The 19,954-nt window shown below is 37.5% G+C and overlaps 1 protein-coding gene across 2 annotated transcripts in view; it reads right to left on the bottom strand.

The window, feature by feature from the left end:
- Positions 1–19,954, bottom strand: part of LOC123591401 (amyloid beta precursor protein binding family B member 1 interacting protein) — a 106,246-nt gene that overhangs the window by 67,365 nt on the left and 18,927 nt on the right. For both annotated transcript variants that reach the window (XM_045465687.1, XM_045465688.1), the window contains exon 2: positions 636–707. In XM_045465687.1, the coding sequence (XP_045321643.1) occupies positions 636–707 (72 nt within the window). The remainder of the gene's footprint in view (positions 1–635; positions 708–19,954) is intronic.

Here is a 19,954-nt window from a genome sequence, read left to right as displayed (position 1 = left end):
CTAAGCTGAAATCGAGTCAGATGCTTAACTGACTGAGCCACTCAGGTACCCCAAGCTTGGCTGGTCTTGGCTAGTAACTGCAGGGGAAGTAGTTCAGTGATGATGGTTTTGAAGGTTTACTTGGGAAAAATTCCTCTATTGGCTAAATATTTCAACATGATGAGCATGGGAACTGCCATAACAGAACACATATGTGACCAATGTATTCAATTAACTGAACTCCGAGGATATAATCAGGAAAACAGCTTTGTTTTATTCCCCACCACTATTAGAGTTACATAAATTACATACAATACTGTCAATTTCCAGTTGTTCTTTTTTTTTTTAAATTTTTTTTAACGTTTATTTATTTTTGAGACAGAGAGAGACAGAGCATGAATGGGGGAGGGTCAGAGAGAGGGAGACACAGAATCCGAAACAGGCTCCAAGCTCCGAGCTGTCAGCACAGAGCCCAACGCGGGACTTGAACCCACAGACCGCGAGATCATGACCCGAGCCGAAGTCAGCCGCTCAACCGACTGAGCCACCCAGGCGCCCCCAGTTGTTCTTTTTTTAAAGATAGCTCTCTCATCATATTAAAATCAAATACTGTAAACCCATCTTTTACTAATTTCAAGTTAAAAAGAGGATCTTACCTGGGTCAGGAGATCCATCTCTCCCAGCAAATTGCTGAACATTTGGTCTATATCTTCATTTGACTCACCCATCTGAAAAACAGAAAAAAAAAAAACGTAGATATAAGCAATCTAATAAAAGCCTGGTCCCTGGATAATTGTCTCATCTCTTTATTTCCCCAAGAGCTGTATCCATGGACAAGTAAGTCGAAAAGAGAAGGCTATGGAGAGGAAGGTTCCTTTCAGCCCGAAATTCCATCCCTGACCTCTCTACAATCTGCTTGGTCCAAGACTCAACCAAGCCCTAGGCACTTTGTCAGAGCGACAAATTAGACTCTATTTTCTCAGACTAAACTAGTCTCCATGGGTCCAAGTGGACAAAGTGGGTAGCTAAAAAATCGGGATGGCCAGGAAGGGCAAGGAAGGGGACTTCAGTTAAAACAAGAGATGGCCACGAGACCATGGAACTAGCACATTCCTAAGTAGCAGACACACCTGAAAGAATCAAGTGTACATGCATGTAGGCAGGGAGGCATATATTTGAATCCAAGGAAGCCATTCAGTAAATGCTTGGGGTCAGACCACGCAAGGTAAGGAGGTGTGGGTCTGTGTGTAAAAGTCTGAGTCAGGGAGGATGCAAACACAGCATCAGTGAACAGAGATGGGATAACAAAGAGGGAAGATCTCATTTTAGGTAGGTTGTTGGGCTGTATTTATCACAGTCTGAGAGGGAAAGACTGCTGCAGGCAGGTCCTGCCTCTGGTTGGGGAGGGGAGCAATACCAGGATCCACTCACAGGTGGTTTCAATCCCTCCCAGTTGCTTCCAAAACATTTGAACCACACCCTCCCTGTTTTAAATTACCTATAACATGGAGAAAAGAAAGTATGTCAACAAAGTACTCACACACTGTCCTCTCAAACAATTCATCTGGTATTCAAAATCTTGTGATGGATGATTCATTTATTACTTTAATTTTTAAATGTTTATTTATTTTTGAGAGAGAGAGAGAGAGACAGACAGACAGAATCCAAAGCAGGCTTCAGGCTCTGAGCTGTCAGCACAGAGCTTGATGCAGGGCTCAAACCCACAAACCAGAAGACCATGACCTAAGCCAAAGTTGGACGCTTAACTGAGTGAGCCACTGAGGCACCCCCATTTATTACTTTAATAAGAGGAAATTAGCAGGATAAACAACAAAATTCCAGAAATACCCATTTGAATTTATTTTCATCAGGATATTATGCAGTACAATGTGACAAAATAAAAAAATCCTTCAGATGAATTATTATTAACAGGGAAAGTTAGGAGTGTTAAGAGTATCGTGGTGAACATTTCATAACATACATAATTGTCAAATAACTATCTTGTACACCTGACACCAATATGATATGCAAACTATATTTTTATTTTAAAAAGAGTGTTAGCATTAATACATTTTAAATCTTTCATAAGAGAAAAGTAATCCACTCAGAGTAGAAAAAATAAATTTATTTGCTGACCTGAAAAGTGCCTTCCAGTGTTACAAATAAAACTCATAGAAAACAAAGATGATATTAATAAAAAGAACACTGCCATTAATGATTTCTCTTAAATCATTAAATTTGGAAAAACACTAAAATGATGAAGATAAAGTTTTGGAAACAAATGTGACAATGATGAATCAGAAAAACCTATTGAGCCCAAAGACCTTAGTTTCTCAGCCTGTAGACACCACCCATACATAGCGGGCTAAGGACATGCCAGAGTGAATCACACACCTAAGATGGAAATAACTCAAAACAACAGCATTCTCATGACCTCTGCTGAAACTCTTCCTGTGTTCATCTGGTAAAAATCTTTCCCCCTGCCCTTTCATTCCTTTTTCCTAGAGTCTGTTGGTATTGGATTATTAAAAGGAGTCAACCTCAAAATCAGGCTGTAAATCTGCTATTGAATGAATCACAGTTTAAAAGAGTTTGTAACCTTGGTGAAAATAATGAGACATTTGAGTTAAGGGCCTCTTTAACATAAATTTGGACTGGAGAGGCTGGGTGGCTCAGTCAGTTAAGCATTGGACTCTTGGTTTCAGCTCAGGTTATGATCTCACAATTTGTGAGTTTGCACCCTGCAATGGGCTCTGCACTGACAGGTATGGTGCCTGCCTGGGATTCTCTCTCTCCCTACTCTCTGCTGGTCTCTCTCAAAATAAATCAACTTAAAAACATAAAGAAAACATAAATTTGGATTAATCTGCAAGTTGAACTATCTTACATATTTACCCTCCCTACAAGAAAACCTTATTTTTGGCATAGACAGAATAAGAGTTACAGGGATATATACGTATGTATACAGTGTATACACGTACGCACACATCTAAGCACATGAAAAAATAGGGCTGCATCTATCTGGATCTGTGGTATCCTCCAAAGGTCAAAATCAAGATTAAAAAGACAGAGAGCCAAAGAGAGAAAGAGAACACCCAGTCCTGATAGCTCAGAATGTTCTTTGGGTCAGCAGTCCAAAAGAGCAGGGGTGGAGCAGCCTTACTGAGGCAATGGATTGCAAAACAAGCAATGTGCACATCATGATTGGGTGGAATTAACATCTTTTTGTGAGTATGTAATTTTTGAGTTCCTTTTAGGTCTGGGGAAGAATGACAAACTGTTGATTAAGAAAAACTGGAATAATACTTTACCAAATAGATTTGTTTTGATTTTTTTTTTTCATGGAAGGAAGGGAGTAGCTAGAAGAGGGGTGGGTCATTGAGGTTGCACACTCAGACTGAAATTCTACGTTAGAGAATCCCTGAGTGACAACAGAATTTCCCATAATGCTCAGTATTTCCTTAAGGCTCAAATTTCTAAGCTTCAGTTTTTATCCTCAAGTAGTTTCTCTTCTCCATGTATATAAAATTTTTTTAATGTTTATTTTTGTGAGACAGAGAGAGAGAGAGAGGCACAGAGAGAGGGACACAGAGAATCTGAAGCAGGTTTTGCACTGTCAGTGGGCTTGAACCCATGAACTGTGAGATCATGACCTGAGCCAAAGTTGGACACTCAACCGACTGAGCTACCCAGGTGTCCCTGTTCTCCATGTATATAAATCTCATAGATAACATTCAAATATACATATTTGAAAATCTACCCACACAATGGATTAACAATTCCAGCCATAATTTTGGGCCTAGATCAGGACAGATCTTACTTTATCTGTCAGAGTAGTTTGCCTCAAAATAGCCCACCCAGTATCTTACGGGCACTTCTATCATTATTGCCCTTCTGGTGCATTCTCATCCCACATGCCCTAACTTGGCTAATAGTCATTATTCACTTATTAGTCCGATTTAGAAACCTTGGCCTAGTCCTTGACTCCTCCCATTCTTCCATCTAATAGTAAAAAAAAAAAAAAAAAAAAAAAAAAATCCTGTTGGTTTTTTCCTGTAGAGCCCTCTCCTTTCCTTCATCCTCACTATCAAGCCATGGTTCAGCCCCTCATCAGCTCATCCCCACCTCCAGCTTCCTAGATCCCCTGCTCAAGACTCACTACTATCACTGCAAATTGGATGAATCTGAAATGCAGATTTGAGTGTGTCACTCTTTTGCTTAAAACCATGCCATGGTGATCATGATGAAGTAAGTGCAAAGAGTTCAGGTCTCAGCCTATCTTTCAAAGTCCTTCATAGCAGCCCTTGACATTGTCTGAAGAGGCTTTAAAAATTCTCTTTGCCTTTGTATATGCTTCCCTATCCCTGTATCCTTCATAAAATCCTAGTTATTCAAAATCCAGCTCTCATGTCAACACTTCAATGATATCTTCATAGCCAGCTGGTAACCATATCTGTAAATCCTGGACCCAACAACAACCTTGATAAGGTATTTCACCTTCTTAGGTTTGTTTCCTTGTCTGTAAAATAAAAGGAATAACATGTGATTCATAGGATTGTTGACATTTTGCAAGATACTATATGGTTCTTGGCATAAGTGCTCAGTAATAGCATTTACCATAGTGAATTATGCTTTTTTTAAAAAAAAAATGTTTTATTTATTTATTTTGAGAGAGAGACCGAGTGAGTAGGGGAAGTGCAGAAAGAGAGGGAGAGACAGAATCCCAAGCAGGCCCATACCCAGTATGGAGCCAGAAAAGAGATTCAGTCCCATGTGAGATCACAACCTGAACTGATATCAAGAGTTGGATGTTTAACCGACTGAGCCACCCAGGCTTCCCAAATCATGCTTTTTTGTTACTGTGTTTGAACGTGTTTCCAGACTGGGAGCTGTTATTAAGTAAGGATCAGATCTCATTCATCTTTGTGTTTAAAAATGCTTTGGGGGCACCTGGATGGGCCAGTTGGTTAAATCTCCAACTTGATTTCCAATCAGGTCATGATTCTTCATAGTTCATGAGATCGAGCCCTGAGTCGGGCTCCACACGCTAACAGTGCGGAGCCTGCTTGGGATTCTCTCTCTCCCTCGCTCTCTGCCCCTCCCCCACTCGTGTGTGTATGTGTGTGTGTGCACACACGTTCTCTCTCTCTCTGTCTCTCAAAATGAATAAACTTAAATGCTTTGTTGAAAGCCTAGAGAGAATAAATAACCTCCCAGCCTAGTGGGAAGAAGTGAGCTAAGGCTGAGGTCTCAGACCACACAGAAAACTCTATTTATCCAGCTTCTATGCCCAGACATGCGACATTCCAGGGCTGGACAGTCCTTGGGAGGTCACTAAGTCCCAGGATTCCTTTAACTATCAAGACATTTAAACAGAAAGTCTGCTTCTAAAGCTGCTGTCACAGCTGTAGGATTGTGGAACCTCACTCACTAGAGCAACAGTTCACTTTTTTTAGTGCTAAATGAATGAAAACTGAAATTTATACCGATAAACTCTATTGGTAAACACAAGGGTTTCATTGGGGCTTATATATACTTAGGCCTCAATCAGTTTTCATGCTCACAATTTTTGCTGCTTTGAGAAAAATCTAATAGCTATCAGGCAATTTGGGTGACATTATCAATGGCATTCTTTCTTATCTAATTAAATTTGAAGTCAGTTAATGTTTCAAGCAGTAGGTAAATTAACTAGTATTTAATAAGGAAAAACAAGTTATGTCTTCTATCTTAATTATTTATTTATTCACATTATATATCTAATTAATTTTAACCATATAAACATAGATTTATACCATAATTCTGAATGAAAATGTAACAGCTTAATTATATAGTAATATATCAGGTTATCTCTTAGCACTTTAACATATAATTAATATATATGTGTTTTGCTATTTACATATAATTATCTGCTTCTGGATTGCACTGGGTTTCAAAATAGAGAATAAATAATGTGTATGTGTGTATTTGATGATGCTATATTTTTTATTTTTCATGTATTTAAATGTGAATTTGCTAATCTGTAAAATAAAAATGAGCACACATATGAACATGTTCAAGTACTCCCCTCATATATGTTATACTCTCTTGCTGTGAAATGAGTTTTGAGCATAATAGTATTAAAGGGGTTATTTGATATATTTAAAACTAAAAGATTTACTCATTATATGTACAATTTTGAATATTAAACAAAATTGATAATAATACATTTAGAAGCATTTTTCATAAAATTGTACCTTTCACAAAAAGTAGTTTTAAAAAAAAGCCTTAAAAAGGTCTTTAAAAAGTGCTCCTAACAACTTCTGTATAAAATCAAAAGGTTAAGATTTTTTCCCTTGTGATTATCAGTTCTTGGCTTTACAGAAATGATGTACACGGTGGCAGTCAGCATCAGTGAAGAACCTTGTGTTATACACATTTTTTATAAGGTGCTTTTGTCAAATGCCTGCTTTCTTTAAGCACCAGATCAAGGTATAAATTTGTAGATGGGTCTAATTTGAATGCTTACAAAGCTCACCTTTTCAGCTATGCTCTTAGCTACGTCTAATCTTTACATGAATTTAGATACTGGTACCAAAAACAGAATGAAAGAATATCTTTTAGTAAAATTAAAATAATAAAATAACTAGGGATGAATAAAAAATTACTTTCCAATCATTAAAATGAATCGATTAAGTTCAGAAAAGTTAGAATTGGTCTCCAAATTTCCACCAGAACAGATGCTTTCTCTCTCTGTTCTGTGCATGGCTGTGGGTTGAGAGAGAGACGAATCTCCCTGTTCCTTCACCTGCATGATGATCACAACTATTCACACACAATTAGGTGTTCTCCCGCTGTGCCACAAATTGTTCTTGTGCTTTACATGTACTGACTGATTAGATCCATCCTCACAACCACCCTGATAGGACACTTTTATTTTCCCTATTTTATAGATGAGGAAACTAAGGCTCCTAGAGGTTAAGTAACTTGCCCGAGGTTACACCATTCAAGTCAGTCAAGAAGCATTTATTGACCCCAGACACTGTTAACAAACATCTGGAAAAGTTTTCCACAACAGTATTTCTCTTCGTCTATGTGTCAAGGATTAAATATCCAGACTTTATCTACTTACTGTATGTCTTCTTATTTTGAAGACAGTTAAAAATGTTTGCATCTTTGCATTGAGGTTGTAATTTTTTAACTTTACATGTTATCTTGGGTTTCTTTGTGCAGGTAAGCAATGCTTTGAGTCTACAGCTAGATTACCAGAGCCTAAATATAACTAGAATTAACAAGAAAAAAGAGTTGAAAAATTAGAGGTTCTCTGTCCATATGAATTGGCTTTGGTATTTTTTTTATTATTTTTAAAAAAAATTTTTAATGTTTATTTATTTATTTGAGAGAGAGAGACAGAATGTGAGCAGGGGAGGGGCAGAGAGAGAGAGGCAGACACAGAATCCTAAGCAGGCTCCAGGCTCTGAGCTGTCAGCACAGAGCCCAACACGGGGCTCGAACTCACAAACCATGAGATCAACGACCTGAGATGAAGCTGGACACCCAACCAACTGACCCACCCAGGCGCCCCTGGTATTTTTATTACTTTTAAATTAAAAAAAAAAATAGCAGGCCATGTTCCTTTTTTTTTCCAAGTAAAAAAATCAGCCCACACAATTACAGATATCAAGAAAGAGAAAATTAAAAAAAAAATTCTGTTAATTACAGGGATCACACTTAGTATGGAATAAGGAGTGTAGCATCCAGAAGATCCCAAATGCTAGTGGGAACTATGACGTGACTAGCGTACAGTATGATTGGAAAATAATTGACAATATTGAATTTTACCTGATTCCTTCAGTGTAGTTTTTTTGCAAAATGCAATGAAAGCACTTATCAAGAGGAAGTGGTTCACGGAACAACACAGCACATGGTTAAAGGTTCTTGCAATGTTTGGGGGAGGGGGGAAGCTGAAGCTTCTGTGTAACATAAAACAGGAAATAGAAGCATCTCTAAATTACACATAATATCAAATAACACTCAACAAACATCTAAGATGAAGAAATCTCTCAGTCAACTTAATAGGCTTTATACAGTACACCTGAATAAGTGAAAATTTTAAGCAATAAGCTAACAGTTACTAAGTTAATAGGATAATCACTATGATCACATGAACAATACAAACCAAACACAACAATCATTCACAAAGGAATTTCTTGTGCATGTCGGGGATATGCATATATATGGTAATGCAAAAGGAACAGTCAAGACAATAGGATTCTTTGGTAAGCAATACTGTGATGGCAAGAGTTCAGTGGAAAAAACATCTGTAAATGAAAAAGGAAACATGAAATGATGTGATTTATTTCAATAATTTAAAAACCACTATGGAGGTGCTTTGAAAAACCTTAGAATTTGTCACAGTATACACACACACACATACACAGAACATGAGATGGGCTACCATATTTTTTTAAAGTATGATTTTTAAATGTATTTCTTTCCAAATTGCTTTGCTTTTGAGTGAATGCAGGGTGGAGAAGGGCAGGGTGCTGCATTATGCTAAGTTAAGTTCCAGGGTAGGTGAAAAGTGAGATGGCTGTAAAAACCCAAAAATATTCAATAGGATAAGAAGTAAACAGCATGTGACAAGGGAAACAAACTCGTATGAACTCAATATTTTCACTTCCATCTGTCCAGATGGCTTTTCTGTATCTTGGGGAGACAAATTGTAGACTATGTTTTACTTGGATATACATAGGCTGAAAAGGGAATTTTAAAATCTTGAGATTTTTCTCAAGTTGCCTTTTAATCCTATTTTGAGTATCCATATAAGGAATGGGGATCTGCTTTTGTATTTGGGATCCACTGTGACATCAAACTAAAGTAACAACATAATTTAGGTTTTTTTAAGAGACAAAAATAGAAAATATTCCCTAATTTGTAGATAAAAACAATGGATATTAATTTTCATACAGAAAACTCCTGTGAATATTTCTCTATATTCACCATCTCCTACTCATCTGGATTTTCTCCTAAATCTATCCCCCCATGGCTGAATGTTTGTGTCCCTCCAAAATTTATATGTTGAAATCGAATCCCCAACGTGATGGTGTTTGGAGGTGGGGACTTTGGGAGGTAATTAGGTCGTGAGGGTGGAGCCCTCATGTTGGGATTAGCACCCTTGTAAGAAAAGACACAAGAAAGCTTGTTTCCTCTCTCTGCTTTTTGCCATGTGAGGATACCAGAAGATGGCCATCTGCAAACCAGGAAGAGGGCTCTCCTCAGACACCAGGTCTGCTGTTGCCTTGATCTTGGACTACCTGGGTCCAGAATTATGAGAAATAAATGTTTGTTGCTTAACCCACCTAGTTGCTGGTATTTTTGTTACAGCAGCCCAAACTGACCAAGACATATCCCAACAAGGACTTTCATGTTGCTAAATCCAATGGTTAACTCTTAGCATCTTAAACAGCATTTATCATCATTCATTGATCACTCTCTCTTAGAAATATTCTTTTCATTTGGCTTTCATAAAAGCTTTCCTTCCTGCTTTGCCTACTAACAGAGGACGACTGACTTGAGGCTAATAAAGCTTAAGCTTCAGGGCTCCTCATTTGTAAGTCCCTTGTAAGACTGTATTTCTCTTCCAGCACCCCAGCAGCATGGAACACAGTTATGGTGGGAGATCATCCTTGTCATGGTTCCAGGGCTTAGAATGGGGCCAATGGGTGCCAGCACTACCTCCAGTTCACTTGGACTCCAGCAAAAGCTGGATCCTTAGTAGATCTCATGGACTATGGACCCCATCGGTTCTGAGGAGATGTGATGGAGACATTGTTCTGCTCTGCTCCTTGCATGGGGTCACCTTGACTGAGGCTTCCTGGCCACCTTATATTATCTCCAGGACCAGCCTAGCAGTTGGGAGGTAGCAAGAACTGATGGCTGTATGGTCCTGGCTGAGCTGGACCAGCTGCTTCCTAGGCCACTGGGAGCCATGGGGTGCCATGCCATATCTAGTGACAGCAAATACCTCAATTCTCTGAGGTCTTTCTCCTGAGTAAGACACAGTGTCAGAGTAAGAAACCACAGAGGAAGTTACAGATGAGGCCTTACCACAGAGAGCTATGAGACCAAGATATACTTTTTCTAAACTATCAAAAATAAAATTAATTTTGTGCAACCATGCTGGAGGAAAGACTAAATTGTCTATTACCTCTATAGAAAATTATATTTCAGATTCATCCTCATACAGACAGGTGATCAAAAAACATGCAGGTAAAAATGTATCAGGCAGATAATTAGTAATAATAAAAATAAGTGTTGCTTTTTGGATTTTGTTATGTTTGTGGTATGTGTTTTTAAAAAATTGGTAATTTGTTGAGATTTCCTATCTCTAAATAAATATTTTCTTGTTAATTTTTTATTCATAATTTTGTATTCTGTTTTCTAAAGAGAGTCTCCCCCAAATTGTATAATATTTAGGCCCCAGAGATCCTGGAACTGTCCTTGCCCACATCACTGGCTTCTTATTTGAGCCTCCTACATTAGTTTCTTCTCCTCTCCCTGATCTAGTTTTCCTCTTGGCCTCCATCTACAACTATTCCCTAGGTGACATCATGCTGCCTTAGGCTTTAAATATCATATACATGCTGCCAACTCCCCAAGTGTATCTCCAACCCAAACTTCTCTCTTACTTCACACATTCAACTAGTACTTAGCACCACCCCGCCCCCTGCCTCTCTGATTTTATCTCCTTTAACTCTCCACTCACACCAGCCTACAGCTGTTCCTTGAACACTGTAGGCACGCATTTGCGCATGCGCTTCTCTGTCTGGAACACCTGTTCCTCCCTTACTTAAGTGGCTTGCTGTCCACTGCTGTTAGGTCTTTGCTTAAATGTTCCCTCCTTACTGAGGCCTTCCCCAACCTGTTTCAAAATCAACTCTCTTGCACAACTCCTGTTTTCCCTGCTTATATAGTCTCTCTGGTAAGCAGAGAGAACATAAGCTATATGAGGTCAGGGATTTGACTGATTTTGCTTACCGCTGGATTCCAGCAAGTAGGCCAATGTAGATACATGATAGTGAATATTTGTTCAGTGAATGGATGAATACGATTTTTAAAATTAAAATGTAATACATTCATATATTCATTTAGGCTTCATGAGGTCAGGGTTTACCTTTATACTTCTAGCGCTAAGCACAGTGCCTGCCTTGGTCATGGAAGACCTTCAAAAGCATTTACTAAATAAATTAATGATTTAAGAGAGAGCAGCAGAGGAGAAAAGAAGCTAGGGGGAAAGACAGATTTAAAAAAGGAAAATGATTCTACAACCATTGCCCTACTGGATGGCAAGAATAAATAGTGGATGTTGACACCAATGGATGAAAGATGGCTGGGGAATGATACTGACTCAGAGTAGCTCCCTACTCTGCTAAGTCAAGTTCCAGGGTAGGTGAGATGGCTGAGTAAGACTCCAAAATGCAAGACAGTAAGTAACAAAGATGTTACTTAACCCTTTCAAAGGCTGTAATTTTAAATGTAGAAATTGGATGGACCCAACTTTAACCAAATGATCAAACTTAGGATCATCATTGATTGGACAACCTGACACCACTGCTTCTGATGTGATGCACTGAGGACATGGTATCACCATTATAATGCTGCTGCTAACAGGCTGAGTCTAGTCAAGAGGAATCAATCAGACAAATCCAAATTAAGGACATCCTGCAAAACAACAAATGACTGGTTTGGACTCTTCAAAGAAAAAAGATATTACAGGGATAATAAAGAAAACTTGAATATGGACTATGTATCAGAAAATGTATTAAATCAATTAAATTTCCCATGTGATAATTATACCATGATTGCATAAGACAAGGTCTTTGTTAAGAGATAAAGTGAAAAAAAAATAGAGCAAATACAATAAAATGTAAATAATTAGTGAATCTGAATGAAGGGAATATGGATGTCCATTGCACTATTCTTGCTTTTTGCTGTTGAAGTTTTGAAGGTTTTCAAAATGAAAAGCTGGGGGGAAAAAAAGAACCAGTCTTTTAAGCTAGACAGACCTGAGTTTAAAAACACAAGGCAAAACAAAACAAAACAAAACAAAACAAAACAAAACAAAACAAAACAAAAATAGAAAGAGGAACAAGGGAGAATAAAAAGTAGAGGCAGGCAAAGACAATATAAAAGAAAAAAAAATCTATCCTGTGAACTGATACCATCATCTAATTCTCACAAAACCCACGTGGTGGTAAATATTTCTCCCATTTTCACAGATGAAGAGCATGTGGTCAGGAGTTTGAGATCACACAGAAACATAGGTGGAAAATACACTTAGACTCTCACAATGCATCCTCCAAGAGATGACACACATTCAAACACACACAGAGAAATGTAACTCTGTAGTGTGGATTACTTCATGATTTAGTTACCTTAAATCTTAAACACAATACTTACTTATGTACTGTCTGTTAAAGTTTTGTATTTTTATATCCTAAGCATGTATATCAATCACCTACTTTTTTTTTTTAAGTAGGCTTCATGCCCAATGCAGGACTTGAACTCACAACCCACAGATCAAGGCCCAGGATCAAGAATCGAACGCTCCACTGACTGAGCCACCCAGGCACCCCACCTTTCTTCATTTACAAATAAAAGTTCTAGATATTTTCATATTATTATTGGGATGAGCTATTTCTACAATTCATTGCCAAGGTTCTCAGATTATAATTTTCAAAGTGAAATGACACTGAAATGGCAGATAATGCATTATGAAGGATTGCCTTTTAGGTACCAGATGCCTACCTATTAAAAGTTTCTATTAGAATTCAAGAGAAGTTGTTTAACTTCCGACAGTACTTAAGATAATAAAGAAAAATGAATCTTTGTATTTAACCAAATAAGAAATATAGAAAAATTCACAACCTTCTTTGATAAGCCTAAAAGTTATACTGTGAACTCTAAAGGTTTTAAGGAACATTGTATGGCCTTGGGTAATGAACAGCTGGGTGTCCTGGCATGCTCTGCACATCTTAACATCTTTAGATTCTCCATTTTAAGAAGTTTTATTTGTAATACTAACAAGAAATGATATGTAATTCTATGAATCACTTTGTGCTCTTAGGTCTTAAATTTTTCCTGAACATTTAATGCAGCATCTTCCCACCTCCAAAAAGAAAACATTAATGAGTTAATCAATGAAATATGACAGTAACGTTGAATGTTCTCAAGATGAGAACTGAAAAGTGACCTCTGGCTTTAATACATAAAAGTAACTGGTTATCTCTGGAGCGTTGAGGGCTTCCAGAAGTGACTGGGAAATAGAGATAGCAACACAGACAACAGCACTTACACATGCTGCCTTCTCTATCATTGAGAATTCTTCTGAAGTCACTTTCATGGCTCCCAGTATCTTCCATGTGGATGTGCTGCACCATCATTTAATCAGTTCCCTATTGTTGGAAATTTACAGTTTGCTCTTCTTTTCAAAGATACGATGCTATGAGCCAGATGTTTGCATTTGCAGAAAAATTATATGCAGCATGGCTGAACAATAAAACTGGAGATATCAACCAATTCTTGACTTTCTGTGGGGTGAGGAATTTTCCATTTCTGTGTCGTGGTCAATATTCTGCACCTGTCACTAAGAAATCCCCAAAGATTGGGGCTCTTGGTAATGATAAGGGTCAAATGTGGTAAACTCTGCATTAATAAGCTCAAGCAGTGTGTGCCCCACTGTGTCATTTATTTCTCTCTGTTTAGAACTATTTGTAGTCATTTCTGTGACTGCTGGTGTGTGCAAAACCTACTAGGGTGATACATGCCATGGAAAAAATTTACATCAGAAAAATCTGAGGTATATTTAAGATTTTTCAGTGACAACCCAGTTTTAATTATTTTCCTGAGTTTCTCATTAAAATTTCTGTCTTCTTCAAAAATGCTACTGACAATACTTTTCACTCTATTTTAAAGAAAGGAATTGAATTCGTACTCCCCCACATTTAAGATGATTCATCCCTTAACTAAAACAAGAAAATATCTAATAGTTTCCTCCTAAACCATTTTCCATATGTAGCCAGCGTGCGGTGTGTGTGGGCTTCGATTTTGTGTGCAGCTACCTCCCCTCCATGACATGTGGGCCCATCTAGGTGGGCCTCAAACAGCCACTGAACTGCAAGGGGCAGACAAGATCCTCCCCCAGGGACGAAAACAGAGACTAGAACTGGAATGCCTGGGTTCAAGACCCAGCACTGCCACTTACTGCTGTGCAACATTGGGCAAGTTACTTCACTTCTCAGTGTGCTACTTTTATCTTTGAAAAGGTATGAAAAAAAGCTACCTCATGGGGTCAAAGTGAGAATTCTATAAATTAATACATGTAAAGTGCAATTAGAATGGGCCTGGCTTAGATGGGGAAGATCTCAGGAAGTGGAGATCCTCATACTATTAAGCAGTCAGGACTACAGCCATCTTTTAGCCACCCAGAAGGCTGATGTGCAAAGATGCAGGCTGAGGTCGGACACCGATCATGGTTATGAAGAGAAGGAGGGCGATGACAGCATGGCATATTGTTAGAATCAATGGTCTTCAAACCAGGCTCCTCCCTCTTGCCCCATCCCTTCCCACCAGAGAAACCACTTGGCCCAGGGATGTTCTTGGTTGCAGCTGGTTGGGGTGTGGAGGCCATGAGTTGAAAAAGGAACAGAGTTAAAAAAAACACAAAGACTGCATCTTCTGAGACCCTAATGGGAACCAAGAACACCAGCCTCTGCTTTGTGGAGTATGCTGGGACAGCCTAGGGTAACAGCTGAGGCCACACATTTCTGTGCATTGAATTTTGACATCAACTGGTCACTTACCACATGTGGGCTCCTGCATTATTACTTATCACACCTAGTCTACAGGTACAGCATTTAAAATTTCTCTCTTACAGTGTCAGAAAGCACAACTATAGAATGAAAATAATGAACCTGAAAACACAGAATGGTCTAGAGTTCTTTGTCCACTGACTAACAGTCTGGAAACCAAGGAAGAATGGCATCACCAGGCTATTTTGAGGAATTTCTGGAAGATGTTAAGGAGAAGGGACTATACAGACTGAAAAATGAGTGCTAAGGAAACAGCAGTCCAATATGAGTCTAGAGGGTGTCTGGTTAAGATAGAGCTAAGGAAAACACCAAGCTCAGAATCATCAAGGAGAGAACCCAGAGACCCCCCCCCCCCGCCATTGGACGAGTAATTATTCAAAGGACTGAGTGCTATGGGCCATTTTATTTCTATGTCACAAGGAAAAATGAGCTGCCACAATCGCCCCAGTCTAAAATCAGTAAGAATCCTTGCCTTAAATAACATGGGAGAACTGTTTCACTAGTTGCTAAGCTGAGCATTGAGCCTCCAAAAACAAGTAGAGCAGTGCTTTGAAAGTTGGGGTTGCATAACAGACAGCAGATTCCAATCCCACCAGCCAACTATTCAATCAATCAATCAATCAGTCAGTCAGAAAGAGTGGGAAGAGAAATGTCCACATTCACTGAAATGTGCTAAGAACTCTTATGTGCTCCACCTCCAGCACAAAGCCTTGCTAGCCTCAGTAAACAGCCCTCAAGGAGGGCTGACACTTAATGTCTCACTGTCATCCAAACCAAAAAGATAGCTGCCTATTATTCCCCACATTCATTTATAGAACCTCACAGTCAGCTTCCTAGTCAAGAAAGAGGGTTGTTACAGCTGCCAAGTAAATCCACATCATTTTCCTATACTGTTCCAGCCCTTTCATTAAAATTATGAATCAACAACCAAGGGTGATGAAACATTTGAGGAAAAGCAAGAGCATGGGCGCCTCAAGACTAAAACCAGAATACTGACCCTGGGGAGACAGAGTTGATGAGAGAAATGGAAAAAGAATTAAAAAAAAATCCCAACTGATGCCTTCAGAGTTTTAAGATGACACAGCAACAAGTACAGGTTGCTATTAAAAAAGCAATCAAAAAATAAGAAAACAAGTCAATATTACTTACAAACATAAATGCAAAAATCCCAAATAAAATTTTAGAAAATTGATTCCAGAAATATATTAAAAGAATAATACATAACAACCAGGAATGCAAGAACAGTTTACCAGCAGGAAATATATTAATTCACTATATTAAATTGTAGACTATATGGTGAAAAGGTAGTTAGTAAAAATCTGATATACATTTTTGGTAAAGACCCCTTAGCAAGACTGAAATAGTTGGTACTCTCCTTAACTTGATAAGGGCATCTATCAGAAACCAATGGCAACTATTATTCTAAATGTAAAACACAAAAACTGTTCCTATTAAAGTCAGATACAAGTTAAAGAGTCTCATCATTACTGGTACTATTTAAGTTTATTCCGGTGGTCTCAGACAATACAGAGCCAGAATAAAGATTTCAAATTTATAGATATTTTGTGGCAGAATCTGACAAACTATTTCTATAGATGGACAGATAGTAAATATTTTAACAGAAAAGGTGCTGTAGACAACCAGCGATGGCTAGTGGCAGTAAAACTAACTTTCTTTCTTTTTTCTTTCTTCATTCACTCACTAGAAATATTGAATGTTTAATACGTAAATATTAACACACCATTGCACAAACAATGGGCCAAATAAGAAATCAAACAGCAAATCAAAGTAGGTCTCAAAACAAAAGGAAAAGGGGGTGCCTGGGTGGCTCAGTCAGTTAAGCACCTGGCTCTTGATTTCAATTCACGTCATGATCTCACAATTCATGGGACTGAGCCCCACATCTGACTCTGTGCTGAGAATGTAGTGCCTGCTTGAAATTCTCTCTCTCTCTCTCTCTGCCCCTCCTGCACTAGCATGTATGCACGCGCTCTCTCTCTCTCAAAAAAAGAAAACACAATATTCTAAAACCTATGGGATGCAGCAAAAGTAGACGTGACAGTGAAATTTATGGTATAAATACTTGTATTAAGAAAAACAATTCAAATAAACAACCTAACATTATGCTGCAAGGAAGTGAAAAAAGAAAAACTTATCTGAAATTCAGTAGAGGAAGAAAATAACAAAGAAAAATCATAAATAAATAAAATAGAGACCAGAATAAACAGCATACCATTGAAAGTAATGACCTGTTTTTCAAAAAAAACCCACAAAAGTGCATTAACTACATTAAGAAAATAAAAGAGAGAAGACTCAAAAACCAAAATGAGAAATGGACGAGAAAATAATGTAATAGATAACCACAGAAACAGAGTGTGATAACAGATTACTATAAACAATTATATACTAACAAATCAGATAACTTAGGAAAAAAAGACCCAATAAGTCCTAAAAATACACAAGTTATCACAACTGAATCATGAATCTTGAATACAAGAAACAGGAAGTCTTCTTAGACCAATAACAAGAATGAAAGTTGAATTAGGAATCAAAAATTTCCCAGCACAAAAAAGCCCAAGACCACATGGTTTCATTGATGAATTCTACCAAACATTAAAAAAATAATCTTTATCAAAATCTTACAAATAATGGAATAGAGGGAACACGTTCAAAATCATTCCATGAAGCCAGTACTACCCTGATATCAAAGCAGGATAAAAACAATACAAGAACAAAAAACTCGTTTGTCTGATATAAGTAGTTCTATTCTTTTAACATCCATTTGTTTGATGTTTCTCCACCCCTTCACTTTCAATCTGCAGGTGCCTTTAGGTCTAAAATGAGTCTCTTGTAGGCAGCATACAGATAGATCTTATTTTTTAATCCATTCTGACACCCTATGTCTTTTGATTGGAGCATTTATAGTCCATTTGCATTCAAAATAATTATTGACAGATGTGTTTATCTTATTACTTGCTTTGTCATTATTTCTGGAGATTTTCTCTTGATCTTTTCTTGTCTTTGTCACTATTGGTCTCTCCTTTGCACTACAAGAGTCCCCTTTAATATTTCTTGAAGGTCTCATTTAGTGGTTACAAACTCCTTTAGTTTTTGTTTGTCTGGGAAACTCTATCTCTCTTTCTATTGTGAATGATAGCCTTGCTGAATAGAGTACTTACTGTTGGCTGCAGATTTCTCCTATTCAGTACTTTGAATATATCATACCACTCCATTCTGGCTTGCCAAGTTTCTGTTCAGAAATCTGCAGCTAGTCCTATAGGTTTTCCTTTGTAAGTTAAGGACTTCTTTTGTCTCGCTGCTTTTAAGATTTTCCCGTTATCACTATATTTTGCAAATTTAATTACAATAAGTTTTGGTGTGGACCTGCTTTTGTTGATTTTGATGGGTGTTCTCTATGCCTCCTTGATCTGGATGTCTGTTTCTTTTTCCATTTTAGGCAAATTTTCTGGTATTATTTCATGAGATAAATTTTCTGCCCCTTTTTCCCTCTTATCCTCTTCTGGAACTTCTATAATATGAATGTTATTACGTTTGATGGAGTCACTGAGTTCCCTAAGTCTATTCTCATGTTGCATATTCTTCTTTCTTTTTGGTTAGCTTCATTATTGCCCATTATTTTATCTTCTAGGTCACTATTTTTTTCCCCTGCTTCTTCCAGTTTGCTGTTCATTACATCAAGGCTGTTGCCAATCTCATTTATTGTGTTCTTCATCTCTTATTCTTTCTTAACTCTTATCTCTGTTGTAAGGGTCTCATTGATGTCTTCTATTCTTTTCTCAAGCCCAGTGAATACCCTCATGATTGTTGCTTTACATGTTTTTTAATGTTTATTTATTTTTGAGAAAGAGTGCAAGCAGGGGAAGGGCAGAGAGAGAGACACACACAGAATCCGAAGCAGGCTCCAGGCTCTCAGCTGTCAGCACAGAGACCAACGTGAGGCTTGAACTCATGAACCATTAGATCATGACCTAAGCCAAACTCAGATGCTTAATCGACTGAGCCATCCAGGTGCCCCATGATTGTTGCTTTAAATTCTCCAGCAGGCATGTTACTTATATCTGTTTCATCAAGATCTCTGTGGCCTTGTTCCATTCTTTCACTTGGGATAAATTCCTCTGTCTTCACATTTTGTCTGAGTCTCTGACTTGTTCTTCAATAAGGCCTCTTGTCTCCCTTTAGTTATGTAGCTTGTTCTGTCAGTCCTCAGGCCTATCTGTGGAGTATTTAGGATGATTTGATAGTTACCTAGTTGTGTTTGTGGGACAAGAGGAGTCTACTCCATTGCCATCTTTGATCTCAAACTTCATTTACAAAAGCACCATAGATTTGTCGAATAGGCAATAGGGAAAAGATGAAATTAGCATAATTGTAGATGACATGATTGTATACATAGAAATATAAGCAAAAAGTAAAATTAATTAGAAGATGTGACGTAAATATATACAAAACAATAACATTCCAATATATTCAGCAACATGTTAGAAAATGATATGGCAAAAAAATCAAATTTATAACAGCAACCAAAACTATGAAAAATACAGAAATAAATAATAAAAAATTTGCCAATTTCATATAGAGAAAACTATATAGCATAAAAGAAAACTTGAACAATGGAGATAACATGTTTCTAGAAAGGAACATTCAATGTGGTGAATTCTATATTCATTCTTCCTAAATGAATATAAAATTTTCGCAATTTCAATTAAACTTTCAGATGGATTAAAACAAATTTAAAAAGCTGACAAACTATTAACTTCAACTGAGAAATAAAATATTATTCTTAAGTAATAACAAAAAATATATTTTAAAGAAAAATGTGGTACTTTAAGATATACACAACTAAAACCAACAGAAAAGAGCAGAGATCACAGAATTTAAATATATGAAAAAGTTGGCAATTAATAATCAGCAGAAAGAAATTACTTCATAAATCACTATCCATTTGGAAAAAAATAACATCAGATCCCTACTTCATCACCATACACATAACAAATTTGAATGGAGTTAAGAATCTCAGTGTAACAGTAAAACTAAGAGTCATAGAAAAAAGGTTTTTCTTTCTCCCCTTCCTAACTCTCTTCCTTTCCTTCTTTATAATTCTGTGG

Source organism: Leopardus geoffroyi, chromosome B4 (genome assembly GCF_018350155.1).
Source record: "Leopardus geoffroyi isolate Oge1 chromosome B4, O.geoffroyi_Oge1_pat1.0, whole genome shotgun sequence".
NCBI classification, from domain to species: Eukaryota; Metazoa; Chordata; class Mammalia; order Carnivora; family Felidae; genus Leopardus; species Leopardus geoffroyi.
The sequence above is the reverse complement of the archived record's forward strand: the minus strand, read 5'-3'. Positions and strand labels throughout refer to the sequence as shown.